The 17505-nt window shown below is 51.2% G+C and overlaps 1 protein-coding gene across 1 annotated transcript; it reads right to left on the bottom strand.

The window, feature by feature from the left end:
* Nucleotides 1-5641: 5641 nt before the first annotated feature.
* On the bottom strand, nucleotides 5642-6705 carry G0S2 (G0/G1 switch 2). Its single transcript, XM_082494371.1, has 2 exons — nucleotides 6610-6705; nucleotides 5642-6266 (listed from the first exon to the last, which is right to left on the bottom strand). Exon 2 carries the CDS (start codon nucleotides 6228-6230, stop codon nucleotides 5928-5930), a length of 303 nt encoding a protein of 100 aa, XP_082350497.1. The 5' UTR covers nucleotides 6231-6266; nucleotides 6610-6705; the 3' UTR covers nucleotides 5642-5927.
* Between the last annotated feature and the right edge of the window lie 10800 nt (nucleotides 6706-17505).

Here is a 17505-nt window from a genome sequence, read left to right as displayed (position 1 = left end):
CGTAACATCCGCCAGCTCCCTGAGTCTCAGCAGCAGCAAATTCAATGCCATTGGTCTTATGCAATAGGTATAAGCTATGTTCCAGCTTTGGTCTGGCACATCATCATGGAGTACCAGTCCCTGCTGCGGGACCTGGGACGGGGATACGCTGGGGGAGCTTCGTGTGCTCCTGGAGCTGCTTTGCCTGGGCCTCTGCCTTCTCAGCTGGGGAAAGCCGTGGTTTTGGGGACAAGAGCCTCAGCTGCAGTGCGGGAACCACACCATGGTCTGGTTTACGTGGGCGCAATGCCATGGTTGTCCCTCTCAGACCCCTCCATCATAACCAGTCGGAAAAAATTATTTAAAGAAAACTATTTTTCCCCCTTTAGCAGCTTTAAAATAAAGATTATTAAATTTAGTAACACACCTGGTTGGGCAGTGGAGCTCTCTGGCTTTGCTTCTGCTTTACAGATTATTTTTTTATTTTCTGCCTTTCTATTTCAGTCTCAACTTTCCTTCTGATAAGAGGCACTCAGCCCACACTTGGTCAGATAACACCGGTACAGTCACTCTGCCTTTTCCTGCCTCCCTTTGCTTTGGGCTTGGGTCATGATCACAGGGCAACCATTTCATTCCTTGAAAAAATGAACTAATTAACCTTACCTCAGCTGTGATCTTGTTTTTGTTGCCGGCAAGGAGAGAGGCTCTTTTCAGATACCGTTCTTTATTACTAGGATTAGGATACTGCCGTAAAGCGATAACTGTCAACCTTTGTACGCATCTGCAAGTGTGTCGGGAAGGTATGGTGCTCTTTGGTCTGCATCAGCGTGGGGAGAGCGGAGCTGGAGGCAGCACACTAGCTACCGAGCCAAACCCCACGCTTGCCTTGCTGGTGTGGTTTTTAATGAGACTTGCAGTTTATTTCAGGTTTTTGTGTGAAACAAAGTAGCTGGTGATAAAGGACTGAAATACTGAATATTTTGGATGTAAACTTCTTATAAAGGAAAATTTGTGCATGTGCCATGTAGGGTGTCCTGCGTGGACATGAAGCGCGGGGGGGGCTGCTGTGGTCCTGGGGAGGACTGGGGGCTGCAGCGGCAGCGGGAGCTGCCGGATCCGGCCACATTTCGCTGCCCACGGGGGTTTGCTCGCGGCCGTCTGTCACCCTTCCCGGGCGCTGCTGCTCCTCACGCCCACTCGCAGCTTTTTCTGGGTTTGTTTTGCCGTATGCAACTTTACTTGTTTTTAACCTTTTCCTGGGGGTGGGGAGCGAGGGAAGGGAGAGGAGAGGAGGAAGAGGTGACTGCAGAGAAGCGTCTTCTCATCCCAGCCGGTTCTGGCCCCGCTGCTGCCAGACCTTCTCGCCCTGGCAGAGGGCAGTCTGGTGGCATGCCTGGCCCCGACCCAGTGAGAAGGAGCCTCGGCAGCACTGGGGAGCCGCCTCTTGCTTCTGAAATGGCTTCACCCAAATTTTCCTGGATGTGTCTCCTGTTGCAGGTCACTTCTGTCTTGCTCGTCTGTTTGAAGCCATGTTTTTCAAGGGGTGATGCTTGGTGTTATGCTTACTGCTCTGTGCAGGGGAGGTTCTTCATTTAGTGCTGCCTGGAGCTTACTGGAAGGAAAGGAAGATGTGAAGGAAACTTGTTCTGACAGCAAAGTGGCTGAGCAGCAGAGGGGAGCTGCTGGGGAGCCCCGGCTGTGCCCCCAGCCTGGTGCCGCTGGAAGGGAATATGTTGCAGGGGTAGGGCTGGGGCTCGGGCAGGTTTGTGCATGCAGCTCAGAGACTCAGAAGCACTTGGCAGGAATTGGGATGCCGCTTCTTTTTTTTCTGTTCTGAGTGACATTTGGCTTTTTTCAACCCATTATCAAATCTTTGTTACATGCAGAAGATTTTCCTTCCCCCCCTTTCCTTTGCCACGTAGACATTAAAATATTATTTCTCATACCCAGTTCTCCCAGCATACTTTACCGTGAGCACAGATTTAATTCCTTTCTTTATGGATAACACCATTATAAAGGGCTGCCCTCAGTTATATTTGTGTTAGACTGATGTGCACATCAACATGATGCTATGGGGCTGTGATGGACGTGTGTGTTTTTCGGCATGGCTGCACGGCCAGTGGGCAGTGCCGACATCCTGCCAGCACCAGCGCTGTCACGGCTGCACTGCTCCCGAAACGTGTGCGCTCCGGTCCCAAGGGAGACTCAAGATGATTGTAGGACTAGATTTGGTTTGACATATTCCTACTCACTGCCAGTTTAAAGGAAATACTGTGATGATAAGCCATGTCTAAGCCCTAAATTTATTTTTTTCCTGTGTGACCGAATCAGGAATTGCTGCCTTGATATTTGATTGTTGGTACTGTGGCTGCTTTAAGCCTTGGCCACTATCCATGTTCCCTATGCCCTTGGTATTGGGTGGCAGAGGCTGATATGCTTATCTGGGCCCCTAATTTTAGCCTGGCAGCTCTTGAAACATCCAGAGTCCAAACTGCAAATAGTGAGTGAGGACTCTCGGCAGACGTTCGGCTCATGCCCTTGAGGCGATTGGCCTGTGAGGGAGCGCTGCTGGGTTTTAGCTGGCCTTCAGCTCCCCATGATGAAAGCCTGGACAACCGCTCCAAGCTGAAATAAGATCTTTGAAGAGGTGTTGCAGGATGGGTACAGACAAATACTCACCAGATCTCATGCCAGTTGCCATTTTCCTGAGGATTTAATGCGCCAGGAAAATGTCACATTTACAGGTTGAAGTAAACTGGGTTCAGACAAGTCTTAAAGAGAACAACAGAAATCAACCTCATGTGACACTTGGCAGTCTAACTCACACCTTGGGCAACGTGTGGCTCTCCTCAAGAGCTTATCCCTCAGGACTTTGGTTTAACTCAGTCTTAAATGCTCCATATGGTTCTGCACTGTAGATTGCCCGAGGTGTCCTTACCAGTACTGACAGTACAGCTTGTTCCATCTGGTTGCTCTCTGCCATATCCCAATACTTATAATTAAAATTTCTCTTTGCAATTCACACAGGGTTTTGGGATGACTCCGCCGGGCTCTGTTGCCGTGGTGTGTGGATGCCAGTTTCAGGGAGTTGTGTTTGTGGCAGTTGTCTTTCTGCAGTGCCTGGTGTGGACATCCAGACGTGAGGGGGCTCAGGAGATGGGGCTGGGACACGGGCTGGTTTGGAGAGTCGTGCCGTGGTTTAAAGATGGGGGATTTTGCTGAAGCCCTTTACTGTACTGCATCTGGCAGGTCTGTCATTCATCATAGTTAAAGTGATGTTGAATGGATTACTCAGCCTCCATGCACACTGAGTTTATCACTGTGTGGTTTAAGTAGGACTTTATATGGTCTTGTGGTAAAATCAGCCATTAATATGTGTCTAATTCACCACTCTGCAGAGAGCAGGTCCTGTCTATGCTCAATGCGGTCTGCTGTGGAAACGGGAACGCGTAGGCTTGACCTCTCAGGTGACCTTTCAGGTAATATGCGGGAGGTAATGACCTCTGAGCTTGTGGTGCGTCAGGAGGCAGGAGATTGTCTTCTGCAGGACATGATTTTACCGACTTGGCTCCAGAACTGCCAGCACAGTGCATGGTTTAGCTGTCTAATCCCGTTAGCTGTCTTAGGAGGAACTATTTTGATTGTTCCACAAACCTCTTTGCTTTAAGCTCATAAACCCTATGACTGGATGACTGCAGAGAGGAGGAGTGGGCAGCAGGGTGCCGGCACGATGCGGGGAGGCCACGTACGTGGTGCGGAGACAACCTGAGGTCCAAACGCAGAAGCGGGGGAGGTCAGCGTGGATGGGCTGGCCTGGAGCTCCCCAGGCGCCCTGGACTCGCAGGATGGGTTGCTGGAGACTGGCTCTAACTCCTCATTTTTAATTTTTTCCCTTTCTCATGGGGCAGGGTGAGATACCTACAACTTGTAGAGAAGGGCTAATCTTGGGAACCGATGTGTGATTGACAGAGTTTGCAGCTGCCTTAGACAAAGACGTGATTCTCATCTCAGTTTAATACATTTATCAACTGTTTAGCTCTGCCGTGGCAGCGATGCTTCTGAATTACAGTAGTGTGAGAGCTCAGACCTGGCAACATTCCCCTGCCTGACACAACCATGGACATTCAGGTCTCTGGTTTATCCATGCACCAAGTGTGCCACAGGGAATTCCAGGTCAGCCTTCCCTGTCCCTGAGGCTGTACGGCCAACCCAGAACCTGTTTAAAGCTGGAACTGGGGGGATGAGTGAGCTGATGGCTTTCTTCAGGCCTGAATTCTCCTTCCATATTTGCCCGTGAAATTTCCATTGGTATCAGTGAGGTGTGTGTTTGTTCAGCCTTCCCAGAGACCAAAATGCTTTGTTATGGACGAGATGAAGTATTTCTCAAAGGCTGTTTTTAATTTAATTGGACTCTGCTCTTTTTCCCCGTGAGGAAAAGGTACTTTATACGTGATTCAAAGCCTGAACAGAGTTTTTGTGCAGGCTCGGTAGGATTCCTCCTCCACAATGTGCTGCTGTGTTTTTTTGACAGAAATAATTGTCAACAAAATGAATTGCATGATTATGTATTATGAAAATGTAAGGGTGAACTTCAGCTGCATTCTTTTATTTTTGGATTCTGGTCTTAGCTTGCACAGCTCTGGGAGGAGCTATGCATTGGGCACTGCTGTCAGGCAGCACTTTCTCGTTTTCCATCATCTCCTGCTGTTTATATCAATTGTTTTGCTTTTAGGTAGATAGTGGCATATCATTGGTACATCTGTTTCTGTGCAAGATGTGTAGCCTGCTCCTGCCTCTGCCCCGCTGGCCATCTCTTTGCCGTTCAGCAGATAGAGGGATTTTCTGCCCCAGTCACAGCTGGCAGGGACTATTTCCCTTCCCTCCCTGCTGTAGTGGGGTCAGGATCTTTCAGCTGTGGCAGCCTGGAGGGTTTATTCGGTTAACATGACATAGTCCTGAACACTGCAGATTCTTACTATCCCCAGGAAAGACTTTTAAATAGGTGAAAGTCCTCTTAACAAGTCTGGCGGTGCCCTGGGTACAGCCTCGAAGCTTGGATCCCTGTTTCCACACCCTCCAGATTGACCGTGCCATCATGTCTGTCCCTGCTTCAGTCTTTTGATGTGTGACACCCCTGTAATACTGGAAGCTAAAATCATTCTGCTCTTTTAGGTGTCTCTGGTGGGTTTGTGAAGGAACCCAGTAAAGCTAGAAGATATTTTAGCTGTGAAGCAGCCACAGCTTGTTAGAGAATTGCTGGTGGATGGACAGGGTTGTTTTTTTAAACAGTTCTGGGCACGCATGGCCATGGCAGACACAAATCTGTGCCATTAAACCCACATAACCCCTGAAAGGTACAACTCCACCTCAAGCTCAGGGCATGTGTCTGTCACCCCTATGAGACAAATGCCACCCACCTCCTCCCCCCACCGCAGTTGTCCCATTTTGGAAGGGAGAAGCTGCCAGAGGTGCAGAAAGGCCAGCCCTCCCAGTCCCACCAAGGGGGCTTCATTAGAGAGTGCAGCCACCACCCTCTAGGGGTTCCCTGGGTCCCCCCAGCTATCCCCCTCCCCCCCCAAATAGGAGCCAGAGGCGCCAGTGAAACCTATGTATGAATCAGTAAGAGAAGACTTTGAAAATAAATGCAGCTAGAGAGCACCAGTACCATATAAAATATTTATTGATTTTGCAAAATGTTGTAAAATGCATCTGTAATAAAAATAAGAAACCATGCTGTGCATCTTGCACATTTTTATACCAACAAAAGGTATTTTTTCCCCACTGCTGCACAGCAGCAAATATAACCGTTCACTTCTTTCAAGTCTTGCACTTGCAGTCTCCTTCAGCCATCTCTCCTCTCTTCTTGCTGGAACCACCACCAGGTACAACAGGACAGCAGAGTCTCTTGTGCTTGGCTGCTCAGCAGGCGCCTCTCCAGCGCGGGGCTCTTAGGAGGCGTGTGGTCTGGTTACCAGGGCCCTCTGCATCCCCACCGGCTTCTTGCTCTTTTCCAAGACCAAATCCTCCTGTTTCTGAGGAATCATTTGCTCTTGTGTCGGGGCAGGTTTCTTCTCCTCCTCCTCTAGCCTCCCTTCAGAGGTGAAAGGGCTGCACACTGTCTCCACCAGACCGATAACCACACCAAAGAAAGCCAGCACGCTGCCCAGCATGTACAGCTTGACCATTTTCCTGTTGGGCTTCTGGCTGAGCATTTCTTTGGCAAAGGGGATCAGCTCATGCATGGTTTCCATTTTTTTTTTTTTTCCCCAATTTGGAAGATGTCAGTTCTACAAGAGAAGAGAGGGACATTAGTTAAATCCAGCTGCTTTTCCCTGTGTAGTGGTCAGAGCCCTCCAAGCTCTCTGCAGGCACCCCACCCCTGCTTTAAGTGTGGATTTTTGATTTTTGCTGGAGGCCAGCTTCAGGAGAACACATCGCCCCACCGTCCGGGCGGCTGGAGGAGGGGGCTGCCGGCAGAGCAGACCCTCGGCAGCCGCAGCCGGGCTGCGGGATCCCGGCGGGCCCCTGCCCCCAGCATGCCCCTGCCCCCAGCATGCCCCCGCATTGTGCGCGGCATCCCGCGGCATCCCGCGGCATCCCACCGCGCATCCCCCCGCATCTCCCCCTTACCCAGCGGCGGCTGCGGGGCGGTGAGCGCTGCGGGTGGGGTGGGGTGGGCTCGGCTCGGTTGGTCTCGACCCGGCTCGGCTCGGCTCAGCTCCGCAGCTGCTGCCCCGCCGTCCGCCGCTGTCGCCTTATATCGCCGCCGGGGCGGGCGGGGCGGGCCGGGGCGGGCAGGATGCCCCGAGCACGCCGCCAGCACGCCCCCCCCCTCCTCCCCCCCGCCTTGGCAGCGCCTGCCCTTAATCCGGCCAGGCTAAAAAAAACTTTTTTTTTTTTTTTTTGCCTCCCTTTTACAAAACTTGTTAGTGTTCTCCCCCCCCCCCCCCCCCCCAAAAAAAAAAAAAAAAAAATCCTGAAGTCTGGTTTCCCAGCCCGAAATCTTACGTACGACTTGCAGTGCAGCTCTGTGGCTGTTTCTGTAAGAAATGTTTAATATATTAGTAGGGGCTTTACTGCACTCGTACATGGGCGTGAGGGAGAGGGTCTGTGTCCATAGCTCGTAAAATATCCCGGTGGTTGGATCTAGGGCTTGGGTTTGTGCAAAGTCTGGTTCAGCAAAACTGATGTTTTGCCTTGCTGCCCTCTCTCTTAGTGAAATGGATAAAGAAATGCCTCAGTGGAGCGTAAGAAAAATAGTACCCAGGAGAAGGTGTGAAGGCTTTTATTAAAGGTTTCTATAGGCAACTCATGGCAAGGGGAACCTCTAGAAAGCAGAGAGGTGCAGCGTGTGGCAGCACCTTGATTTCTTGGAAATAAGAGAATTACTGGGAATTCCTAGATTAGTGAAAGTCTCAGGCAACCTGGTAAGACCCCGTTTTTCACTTTTCTGACACTTGATGCTGAAACTCTGTAACACCCCGTTGTAAGTGTCACTCCTTGTGATTCACCTAAAGGACAGCATATTTCCTTTTTGGGGAAAAACAGAAGGCAGCACTGTCACACTTCTTCCCTGGCTTGCTGCCGAAGAGCATTGCATCAATAACATGCAGCAGATTACATCATCTGCTTCCGCTGGTGGCTCCATCGGTGCATGTATACTGCTCTGGCTGTAAGAACCATATACATCGCAGCGGTTGCTGACCTTAGAGAAATTGCTAAAGCCACAAGAAGTTGTTGGGATTTACAACTTCTGATTTCGCAGGGCAGATGATGGCATCTGGGCAGATTTCTCACCTGATCCTTGTGGCTGAAATGATGGGAATTCCTCTGCCAGGGCAGTATATAGAAATGACAATACGGTGGGAGTTAATGCGATAGGAATGCTTTTAAGGAGTTGTTGGCATATGCAGATAGAGGTGAAGCTCAGGGGGAGCCTTCACTACAGATGCTGTAAAGGAGGCTGCTGCCTGGTGGCTCCCCAGGCTGGATCTCCCGGAGGGGCACCCAAGGGTGTTGGTAAACCCCAGTGAGGCGCAGCCCAAAGGGTGGGCAGGCAGCCCCCAAAGCAAGCTGGAGCCGAAGGGGGCTTTTCCTCAACAGGGAGGGAAAAAGGGGGGTTCTCTTACTCCCTGTTCCCAGCGCATGGAAAGGAGGGACGGTGGCACAGGGAATGGGGGTTTGATGCCCCTGAGCTGGGTTTTATCTTGGCCCTGCCCGGGAGAAACCTCTCTGTGATGTGAATAACTTGTGATGGGAACAACTTGTGCCGTGTTTCCCCTTCCTGCCCCTGCAGCATCGCTGGTGCCGCAGCTGACATGTCTATGTGCATGTCCCAGTCGAAGCCAAGCACCAGTTTTGTCTCTGAGTATGGGAAAGGGGCAGAAGAGAGTTCTGAGAAATGTGATAACTGCTGGAGCATGTGTTTGTTCCCTGGGTCCCGTTTTTCTTTTGTTGGAGGTTTTGAACCCCTTCCTTTCTGAAAAACTGCCCTGCAAGGTGATGCTGCCCAAATTCTGCCCTAGAATCATTGAACTGGCCCATAAGGGTTGGACCAGATGATCTTTAAGGTCCCTTCCCACCCAAAGCCTTCTCTGATTCTATAATTAAGCCAGACTTTGGGCTGGTTTTGTGTTGGTGTCGCAATTTCAGACTCTCATTTGCAATCCTCCAGGTGAGGACTGTATTGTCTTCTTCCCGTCTTCTCTTGTCCTCTTCTACTGCCGTGCTGGGGCTGCTGTCGGTGTTAATGCCCCACACGCTGGGGGGCTCCTTGACCGTGGAAGCCTGGGTATGGGCCAGCCCACCTCAAAGGGACACAGTGCTTAAATTTGTTGGGGTGGGTTTTTTTTTTTTTCCCTTCCTTGCTGAGCTCTGCTGTGGGCATGTGTGGAGCAATGAGTCACCCCTCGCTCCTCACATCCCGCACGTCGGAGGGAGGCTGGAGGCAGCGCCCGCACTGCAGCACCCGCGCCAGTGGGAAGGCGTTCACAGCAAGCACAGTGCTGCGAGGAAACGCTGCTGGTGAAAACTTGGGGTTTTTTATGCAAGTTTTGAATGTGCTTAGGAAATTGTATTGCAAGACTGGCTGTAAAAGTTGCTAAAGACTTGTCTATCCCTCCTCAGTGTCTGGATTTTTTTCTTTAAATAAAAGGTCCTTATCTTCTCTGCCAACTTGGCAGCAAAGGTTGCAGCTGATTCCTGCATTCGAGCTATGTTTTTCTCTTCTGCAATGCTTTGAAAAATGACCGTTGCAGAAAAGATAGCTGGAGGAGACTGCAATTAGACAGGGAAAGTTCAAGGTCACCGTACCTCCAGCCAGGGCTGGTGCGCGGCCAGGCTACCGGCTCCTAGCGGGGCAAGGTGTGCTCTCTCCTTCCAGCCGTGGGAGCTGCTCAGGCCCCGCACAAACACCACACTGCAGCGTGGCTGCGCAGTACACAATCCCAGAAACAAAGGTCAGTGTGAAGTGTTGGAATCATGACATTTTGCCTAAAAAAGGGGTTTTTTTTGAGGCAGAATTTTCTTCGCCTCCTGAACCTTAGATTTTAAAGTCTCTTTTCCAACCAAGGGGGAGGCAGGGGACTTTTTACTCATTATGGATGGAGATGTCTGTGCAATCCCAAAGTACTAAGAGCTGGAGCAGTAGGGAGAGCACAGAGTCCACGATAATTCTGAGGGTTAACCAAGCAGCTGATAATCATCTGTGGCAAACGTCTCTTATAGCAGCACTCAGATTGTGTTGATGTAATTAAATAATATTTAATTCAATTTTGTTTTAAATTTGAGTAACAAAGTCTGTGCAAGCTCGTTGTGTGGACATTTAAATTGGATTAAGAGTGGATAAAAGGATTAATGATTAACACTAAATTAGACTAATTTTAGCTGTTCCTAATCTTATTTAGGAGTCTGCACAAGAAGGTTGTCAGGTTTAATTGCAACTTTGATTAAACCAGGCTTTATAGCTGGGAAAACTGCATAAGTTTAACGTCATCTGGAAGATGAGCTCTGCCTGAATTTGCAAAGCAGCGTAAGCATCTGAGGCTTAACCTAAATATTGCCGGCCGGGTGAAGGCCGTGGCGTACGACCGCCCACAGCGGCTCAGGGAGATGATGCTCCGTAGCCCAGCTCCGCTCACCTACTTTGCACGTGCCAAGCTTGGCCGGTGCCTGGTGCGCAGGAGCCACCAGCTCGGGGAAAGCTGCTTTGAAATTGCTTTGGAGGGTGGAGGCAAAGCCGTTGCTGCAGCCGCTGCTGCTGCGGGGCAGCTCTGCCCGCAGGAACCCAAATTTAACTGCCCTGCTGGCACAGCTCTTTTTGCACGGGGATAACCCTGGTGATGCTCCCAGGAATGAGGGCACTGGGAATGGGAGCTCTGCCCTTGCTGTGGGTGGACGTGCTCGAGGAGAGGAGTGGTGAGCGTTTCCAGCTCTGCAGAAGGGCTGGAGAGGGGTCGGCTCCCCAGGGGGGTGAGCTGCGGGGCCCGCAGGTGGCCGGGCTCTAGTTTCGGCTGTGTCCCTTGGCCGGCACGCAGCTCTGTGCTGGCAGTGGGGCAGGGGCAGCTGCCCGGCCAGGCAGGGGCATGGCAGGCGCTGGGCACGCTGCGGGTGCGTGCTGACCGCTCGGGAGGGAGAGCTGCTGCCAGAGGGGCTGGAAAGTGCTGGAAGGGAAACGACTGTGGTGTAGGGACCAGCCCCTGCTGCCAAAGCATCCCCATACAAAACTCCACAAAATCTTCAGGACAGTTCATCTGCTCAGGCATGAGTGTGCTGGAGGCATTATCTCCCCGAAACGCTTGAGTGACATAGGGATGTGAAAAGAAAAGGAAACCCAAACTACCAGCAAGCCATATTAAGGGTCTGTCCCTATTAAAAATTAATAAAATGATAAAACTTTTGGTTTCATTTCACCAGTGGTTTCCTCTGTTCCGAAGCACTGTGCGCCTGCTGGGTGCGGGCACAGAAGAACCTTCCCGTGGGCTACGACAGGCACAGAGCGAGGACAGAGGAGTGCAGAGCGTGTGGTGGCCACAGGGCTTGGCCACGGTGACCTGGCTGATTTGTGGCTGTGCCCTGCTGTGGCGTCTCGAGGAGCTATAGCTGCCTCCGGGAGAGGAGGAGGTTGCAGAGGAACAGCCTCTGGGACTGTGGTGCTGAGCACCTAATATTGTCCCTGTTCCGCACAGCTTTGTGCCAGGTGCTCTTCCAGCCGACCTGCCATAGGCCTGGCTGAGTCCTCCTCTCTCAACCGCAGTTCTGCATCCAAATATTTTATTTTTGTTTAATATCATTTCCCTTGGGGAAAGACATTCACACATAATTAACGCGGTGGTTTTGTGCAAGAATTGAGTCTGGGAGCCCGTCCTGCCCTGGCTGGGAGACCAGCGCCGCGCCGAGCGGCACCTTGGCCTCCATGGCTGCCAGAGGTCCCTTCCCGCCAGCCCAGGCCGTGGCTCTGGGATTTGCGGAGTCGGAACGGAACTTGAGACAAAATGCTGAGTTGACCTCTGCCTGTTGGTGACATTTCCCAAAATGTGGCATGGCATCGCCTCGGCAGGAGCATCGCTGAGGTGGAAGGATGGGTTGCCTCATCTTCCACACGTCCATGCGCGGACAAGGGTCAGGTGCTGCTGGACTTTGTCTGTGACGAGTGTGAGCTCCGCAGTGTGGTCTGGGACACGGGGCTGTGCTGGCCCAGTCCAGCCAGCTGTGCCGCCTGGGAGGCGGAGCAAAGATGGGGCAAAATACTTGTATTTTACCCCAGCAGGATCAAAACCCACACACAGCGAGTCCCTTGTTTCAATTCCAGCAGGTTCCAGGAGGAACAAGCTGGCAACCAGGAGCAGTAAATAGCGTGACCTCCATTTCAGTCACCACTCGCGGTGTCAAGGAGGATACATGGCTTAAAGAGGGCTCCCAAATACGCCATTAATTTAAACTTTCTGCTGTTGGTGGCTGCCCGTGGAGGCAGGGTTGCTGTGCCGAGGGGCTCACCGGCAGGCAGCAGTGGGAGCACGGACACCCCCTCCCTGCTCCATCACTGTAGCCTGGAAAAGCCAAAATTCCCCAGACAGCAGCCGGACACTTTCCGAATGGAGTATTTTCTCCTTTAGAAAATGGGGACATGACAAAAATAAAGATGTTCTCCTGCAAGGGTAATTCTATCAAACCTCCCAGCGGAAAGCAGGCAGGCGTCCCAGGCGCTGACCCTGCCAGCACTGCTGCCCGTAGCGGTATGTGCCTGCGGAGGGCTGTGCTGCAGGAGGTGGGCAGCCACGGACCCCCCGGCTGCGCCTGGGCATGCGAAACTCCGCTGGAGGTGGAAAGGAAAAGTCTGACTTTAGGGCAAATACTGACAGCTTTTGCCGTAGCTTTAATCAACAGCTCGTGCGTTGCTCCTGAAGGAGAGAGTGAGTCCTGCCTTCGCCTTGGCCGGGATTTGGGGCAATTGCTGTGCTCGGACCAGCTGCCCTCTGGCACTTGGCCAGTTGCAGCCAGTACATAGCAGGTCCTGCGCTGCTGTGCCGGGGAGCACATGGCCTGTGTCCCCAACCTGCCTGCGGCTGGCACCGGGCACTTGCCTCAAAGGGAGGCAGCGGCCGACGTAGGCTGTGTCAGAGGGACGCTGCCCGCCAGAGCCAGCTCCCAGGGTGACTTGAATTTAAACCTAAACTGGGTCAGCTGGGTTTCGGTTCAAAGTTTTATTTGCTTTCAGAGCAGGTGTAGGGTTTTCAGGACATGAATTGAAAATGCTTTTAAAAGAAAAAATGACAGTTAGCAAAGAGAGTGTTTTAAATGATCGGCATGTGCTGGAACCAGGAGGTGGTTTGCGTCTTGGGTTTTTATTGAAATGGGAGGTGAAGAGATTAGGTGGAGGAAACAGTGTTTTATTACTGAAATCAGCAGAGAGAGTTGTCAGAAAGTTACAACATGGGACAGCATTTCTTAGCCCTGACAAAACCTTCCTGTTTCCCTTGTCCCATGTAGCTCCAGTGCTTCCAGTTCCAGGTCTCATTCCTCCTTGCAGGTTTTTGCCACGAGCGTTACGCACAGGGTCTGTGCCTGGACTAAGGATGGGGAGCTTTGGGGTTTGTCCCCGCTGTGGGAAGGCAGGAGCCGGAGGGAACTGGGACTCCAGAGCCTGCCTTCCCCTGGGCCCTGATCCTGCTCGGCCTCACTGAGCAAATCCCTCCTCTGCCTTATTTTTCCATTTGCAGCTGCCGATATAGTAAATGTGTTTTCAGGAATTGTGTTTCAGGTGTTTATTAATCCCTCAATGAAAAATGAAACAGCAGCATTAAGTATTGTTTAATGTTGATATGCTCACGCTATAAGATCATGCTCAATTAGCATCCTTTTTCCTTAATGGAGGTTTTGCATTTCAAGAGATTAAGTGTTCTTGCATGTAGTGCTCTGCCCCTGATTGCTAGTTACCTTTGTGTTCCTCTGAGCTCCAGAGAGAGAAGGTAAAAACTAATTGACCACTATCATTCCAGACTAGTCAGTGCTGACTAACTGGTATCTCACCTCAACAACTGAATTGAAAGCTATTGGACTCAGATGCTGTCCTTGGAAAAGCTCCCGAAGGAGTAAAGTACTCGTGTGCCTTTAATTCGAACAGAAAGCATGTCAGATCAGAGGAAGTAAAACAAAACTACTCATGCAGGAGTCACATCCTTGTCAACATTGGCTGCCACCGCCTGAGTGCGCTGCCTGGGGATAACGTACCCGCGATGCCTCCTTCCCTCCACAGCGGCTCGTCCCACTCTGACACTGATGTTGGAGCCTACAAAAAGTGTGGGGAATCTGACTGCACATGGCAGCAGGGCTCTGGCTGCCTGAAGACACTGATTAGTGGCTGAAGACACTAATTATAAGAGCAGAGGCTTGGCAGGTATTAGCCATTGCAGAGTGTGAGCTTGTGACACCGAGTGACACACGTGTCCCCAGCTCGCAGGGTTGTGCTGCATCCTCCCTTGTTTTTAGGGGGAGATTAGCTTGTAAGCAGCTGGCTGTGGTGCATTTTTGTTCTCAGTACTGTGACCTCTTTGCACCTGAAACTTAAAACCAGCCCAGCAGCATCTTTCTTGGTTGCTGCCAGTGTGGAAGGGACCTCAGCCCACCGCTGGCACTAAGATCTTCTGATGCCAGCCCACTGCCACGGGTGCAGGACCGCAACATGTGGAGCTTTTCTGCCTCTGATGAGCACCTCCAGGACAGGATAGAGAAGCTGCTTAGCGGATCACACACATGCACCGCAGAGCAGGATTTATCCTGCCCACATGAACGTCACTGGGTGTGAGGAGGCTATGGCTCTGTGACGGTGCCGTGGGGAGTGGGAGCTGCTCAGGAGCTGGTCACACATCTCATCCTGGAGAAGGTGCTTCCAGCAGAGTAGAGTCCCCTAACGCTGTGTTAGGGCAGGGCATGTCCCATGACTCAGAGCACAATTTCCTGCTAGAGCTAGTTTTATTTGTTTTCTAGGGAATGTCTTACCCAGCCGTCCCAGGCTCGTGGGCTCTGACAGCTCGACACAGGCTGCTGCAGCTGTAGGCTGAACTGAAAAGGCTCTGGAAGTCCTGAGAGCATCTTTCTTCTCCCTCCCACTGATCATAGAGGATTGCTCCAACATTGTAGTGCATTTTTACCATTATATCTCCTCTGTATTTAGTCGGCTCTGCTGTCTTGATGTGTCTTGGTCTGTAACACATCTTCACTCCCTGGTACTCAGGACAACCCTGTCATCTGTGCATGGTAAAGCAGGCAGAGTACAGCCTGGAGCAGTGTTCAAGCCTGAGTCTCCTGAGTCCCGTCAGGGGCACAGGGCTGTGTCTGGGGTCCCCTGCACCTAGCCACACTGTCACTGAGCACCCAGCTGATCACAGATGCGTTTTTCTTTTGTGCTTTTATTGATTTGCAGTAAATATTCTGTAAATGAGACTATTCCTTGCTTTTGTTCTTGTTTGAACTTGCAGAGCCTGAAAACTCAGGTGATGCTTTGCCTTGCTTTGGCAAGCCACTGGCAGCAGGCTGGAGGAGGAAAGGATGGATCAGGATATTTTGGATAATTCATTCAAACAGCTTGTGGTTGAGGTAGCATTTTCCAGTCCTGCCCTTGTTTGTGTGGCAAAATTGTAGTATCCCGTGCTTTACAGTAATTTGGGGTGGAGCATCACTATTTCAGAGCGTATTAATGCTCATCACTGCTGGCTCTGGCAGGATCGATGGGTGGCATTTACAGTCTTTCCAAGAGCAGCTGCAGCCTCCCAGTTTGACTACCAGTGCTTTAGAGTATGGCATTAAACCAGGCGGAACAGGCACCCAGCAGTGGATGTTTAGCCAAGGCTTGCAAGAGTGCCATGTCCAGCATCACCAGCAGCCTCACAGAAACCCAAATCAGTCAGACCTTCCTCTCCTTTTCCTTCTCCAGCACAGTCCCTCAATCAGAGGAGGAAGTTAGAGGGTTCGATGTGATTTCTCACAGAGCCTGGGGTAGTGTCGAGGTTTAACCCCAGCCATCAACGAGGACCACGCAGCTGCTTGCTCACTCCTGCCCCTCTCTCCCCCCATCCCCAGTAGGGGAGGGAAAAAAGGAGGGGGGGAAACTCCCCCAAACTCGTGGGTTGAGATAAAGACAGTTTAATAGAACAGTAACAGAAGAGGAAAATAACAATAATAATAATGGTAAAAGAATATACAAAATAAAGTGATGCAACAGAAGTTGCTCTCACCACTGATGATGGGTTGCCCAGCCTGTCCCAAGCAGTGATGCTGAGCAGATTCTTGCCCCCCGGGCAACCCCCATTTATATACTGAGCATGATGTCTATGGTATGAAGTATTCCTTTGGCCAGTTCGTCCTGTCTGTGCTCCCTCTCAGCTTCTAGGGAAGCCGAAAAAGCCCTTGTCTAATGTAAACATCACTTAGCAACAGCTAAAACAATACGTGTTATCAGCATTATTCTTGTACTCAATGCAAACCACAGCAGCTACTAGAATTAACTGTAGCCCAGCTGTACCCAGGACAGGTAGGTGGTTAGCACTGTACTGCAGGAGGTTACGCCGTTGATGGCTTTGCCCGCTCGGGGCTCTGCTCACAGCCCACCTGCAGGAACGGTATCAGCAGGTCGTGGCACGTCTTATCTCTCACTTTCTTGGTAAAAAATTCCTGTGTTTCTTCCCGTTTCCTTTTTGCTGCCAGCTGAGACGGGGAGGAGGCGTCTTCGCTGCAGGAGTAGGAATGTGGTGTTACTGCATTGCTGAGCAATAAAAGGGTAAGGGCAGGCGCACCCAGCGCTGCGGGCACACCTCGCGCAGGCAGAAGCTGAGCCAATCTTTCACATACTGTAGCCTTAGGGACAATATTTTTTTTTCCCCAGCTCTGTGTGTACCCTTTGTCTGAGCTCCTGCTCCTCAGCTTGCATGCGCCTGTGTTGCCCAGCGCGAGGACGGGAGGTAGGTAGCACACACAGCAGAGCAGCGGCAGCAAAGATCCCAAGTCGACTGACGTGTTCTGCTGAGCCCCTGACCAGTATGGGAGAGGGCGTGATTTTGGGGTCATTTCAGTAAAGTAAATGGGAAAGGCTTGATGCAAGTTTTTCTGAGGATGAAAAACTGCGTTTTAGCTGAAACTCAGCCTGTGAGCAGTGCCTGGGAGCCCTGTGTGTGTCTTTGGGGATGGGTGGGGGGTGGCTGTTTCTGCAACCTGCTGAGCTGCACTCCAGCTGCATTCACCCAACAGTCCTCAGTTTAAACAGATTTGTTAAAATTTTGTTACTTTGCTGGCACAGTAAAAAAAATAAACTTGTGATACTGTTTCCAGTATCATAAGCTCTGAATTAGGTCAAAAGTAGGGGAGAGGGGCTTTGCATCAGCTGAGCATGCAGCTACGTACCCAAACAAGAATTATGTTTCTTAAAAAAATTGACTATGACTGTTTTCAGAGCTGGTGAGTTCATAGGATGGCATTTTCTAGATAATCCTCAAGCTCATCTTAGGTAATTTTGTGTCTTGAGGCATTCCTGTACTGCAGAGAGGAGAGGGGCTGTGGGAGCGAGTCTGCCTGTAAAGCCCAGTTGCTGTGCTCCAGGTCGCATTCAGGCTGAAGTCTGATACAGGAATACACAGTGTGTTTATAACTCACATGGACATCCTGAATTAGGCTTTAAATGATCGGGTTGAGGTGCTGATAGCGGCACTGCCTTGTTATCGCAATGCCAAGCACAATATACAAAACCTGCCCGGAGGGTGGGTAAACGTTCGGGTACATCGCCCCGACGCCGAGCCGTGCAGCGGCTCTGGAGGGAGCTGGTTTCAAGATGGCTCAGTGATGTCCGGCAGTGGCCCTGCGAGACCCAGGTGGGGGCACCCGCAGATGGGCTTTCACTTGCTGGTTACCTGCAGAGCAGCTGGTTCACGCTGCCGTCATCCTCATCCGAAGTGATTTATGTTTGCGGCCGTATGCCCTGTCTAGGAGCTGTCATGAGTTATACGGTAACTGGGTGTGTATGTCTGAAGATCCCTGAAT

Source organism: Vanellus vanellus (assembly GCF_965231255.1).
Source record: "Vanellus vanellus genome assembly, chromosome: 23".
Classification (NCBI taxonomy): domain Eukaryota; kingdom Metazoa; phylum Chordata; class Aves; order Charadriiformes; family Charadriidae; genus Vanellus; species Vanellus vanellus.
Note: the sequence above shows the minus strand (reverse complement) of the source record. Positions and strands in the feature narration are given on the sequence as shown.

Coding starts and splice junctions, on each gene's coding strand:
- G0S2 (XM_082494371.1), bottom strand. CDS start 6,230: ATGGAAACCATGCATGAGCTGATCCCCTTTGCCAAAGAAATGCTCAGC.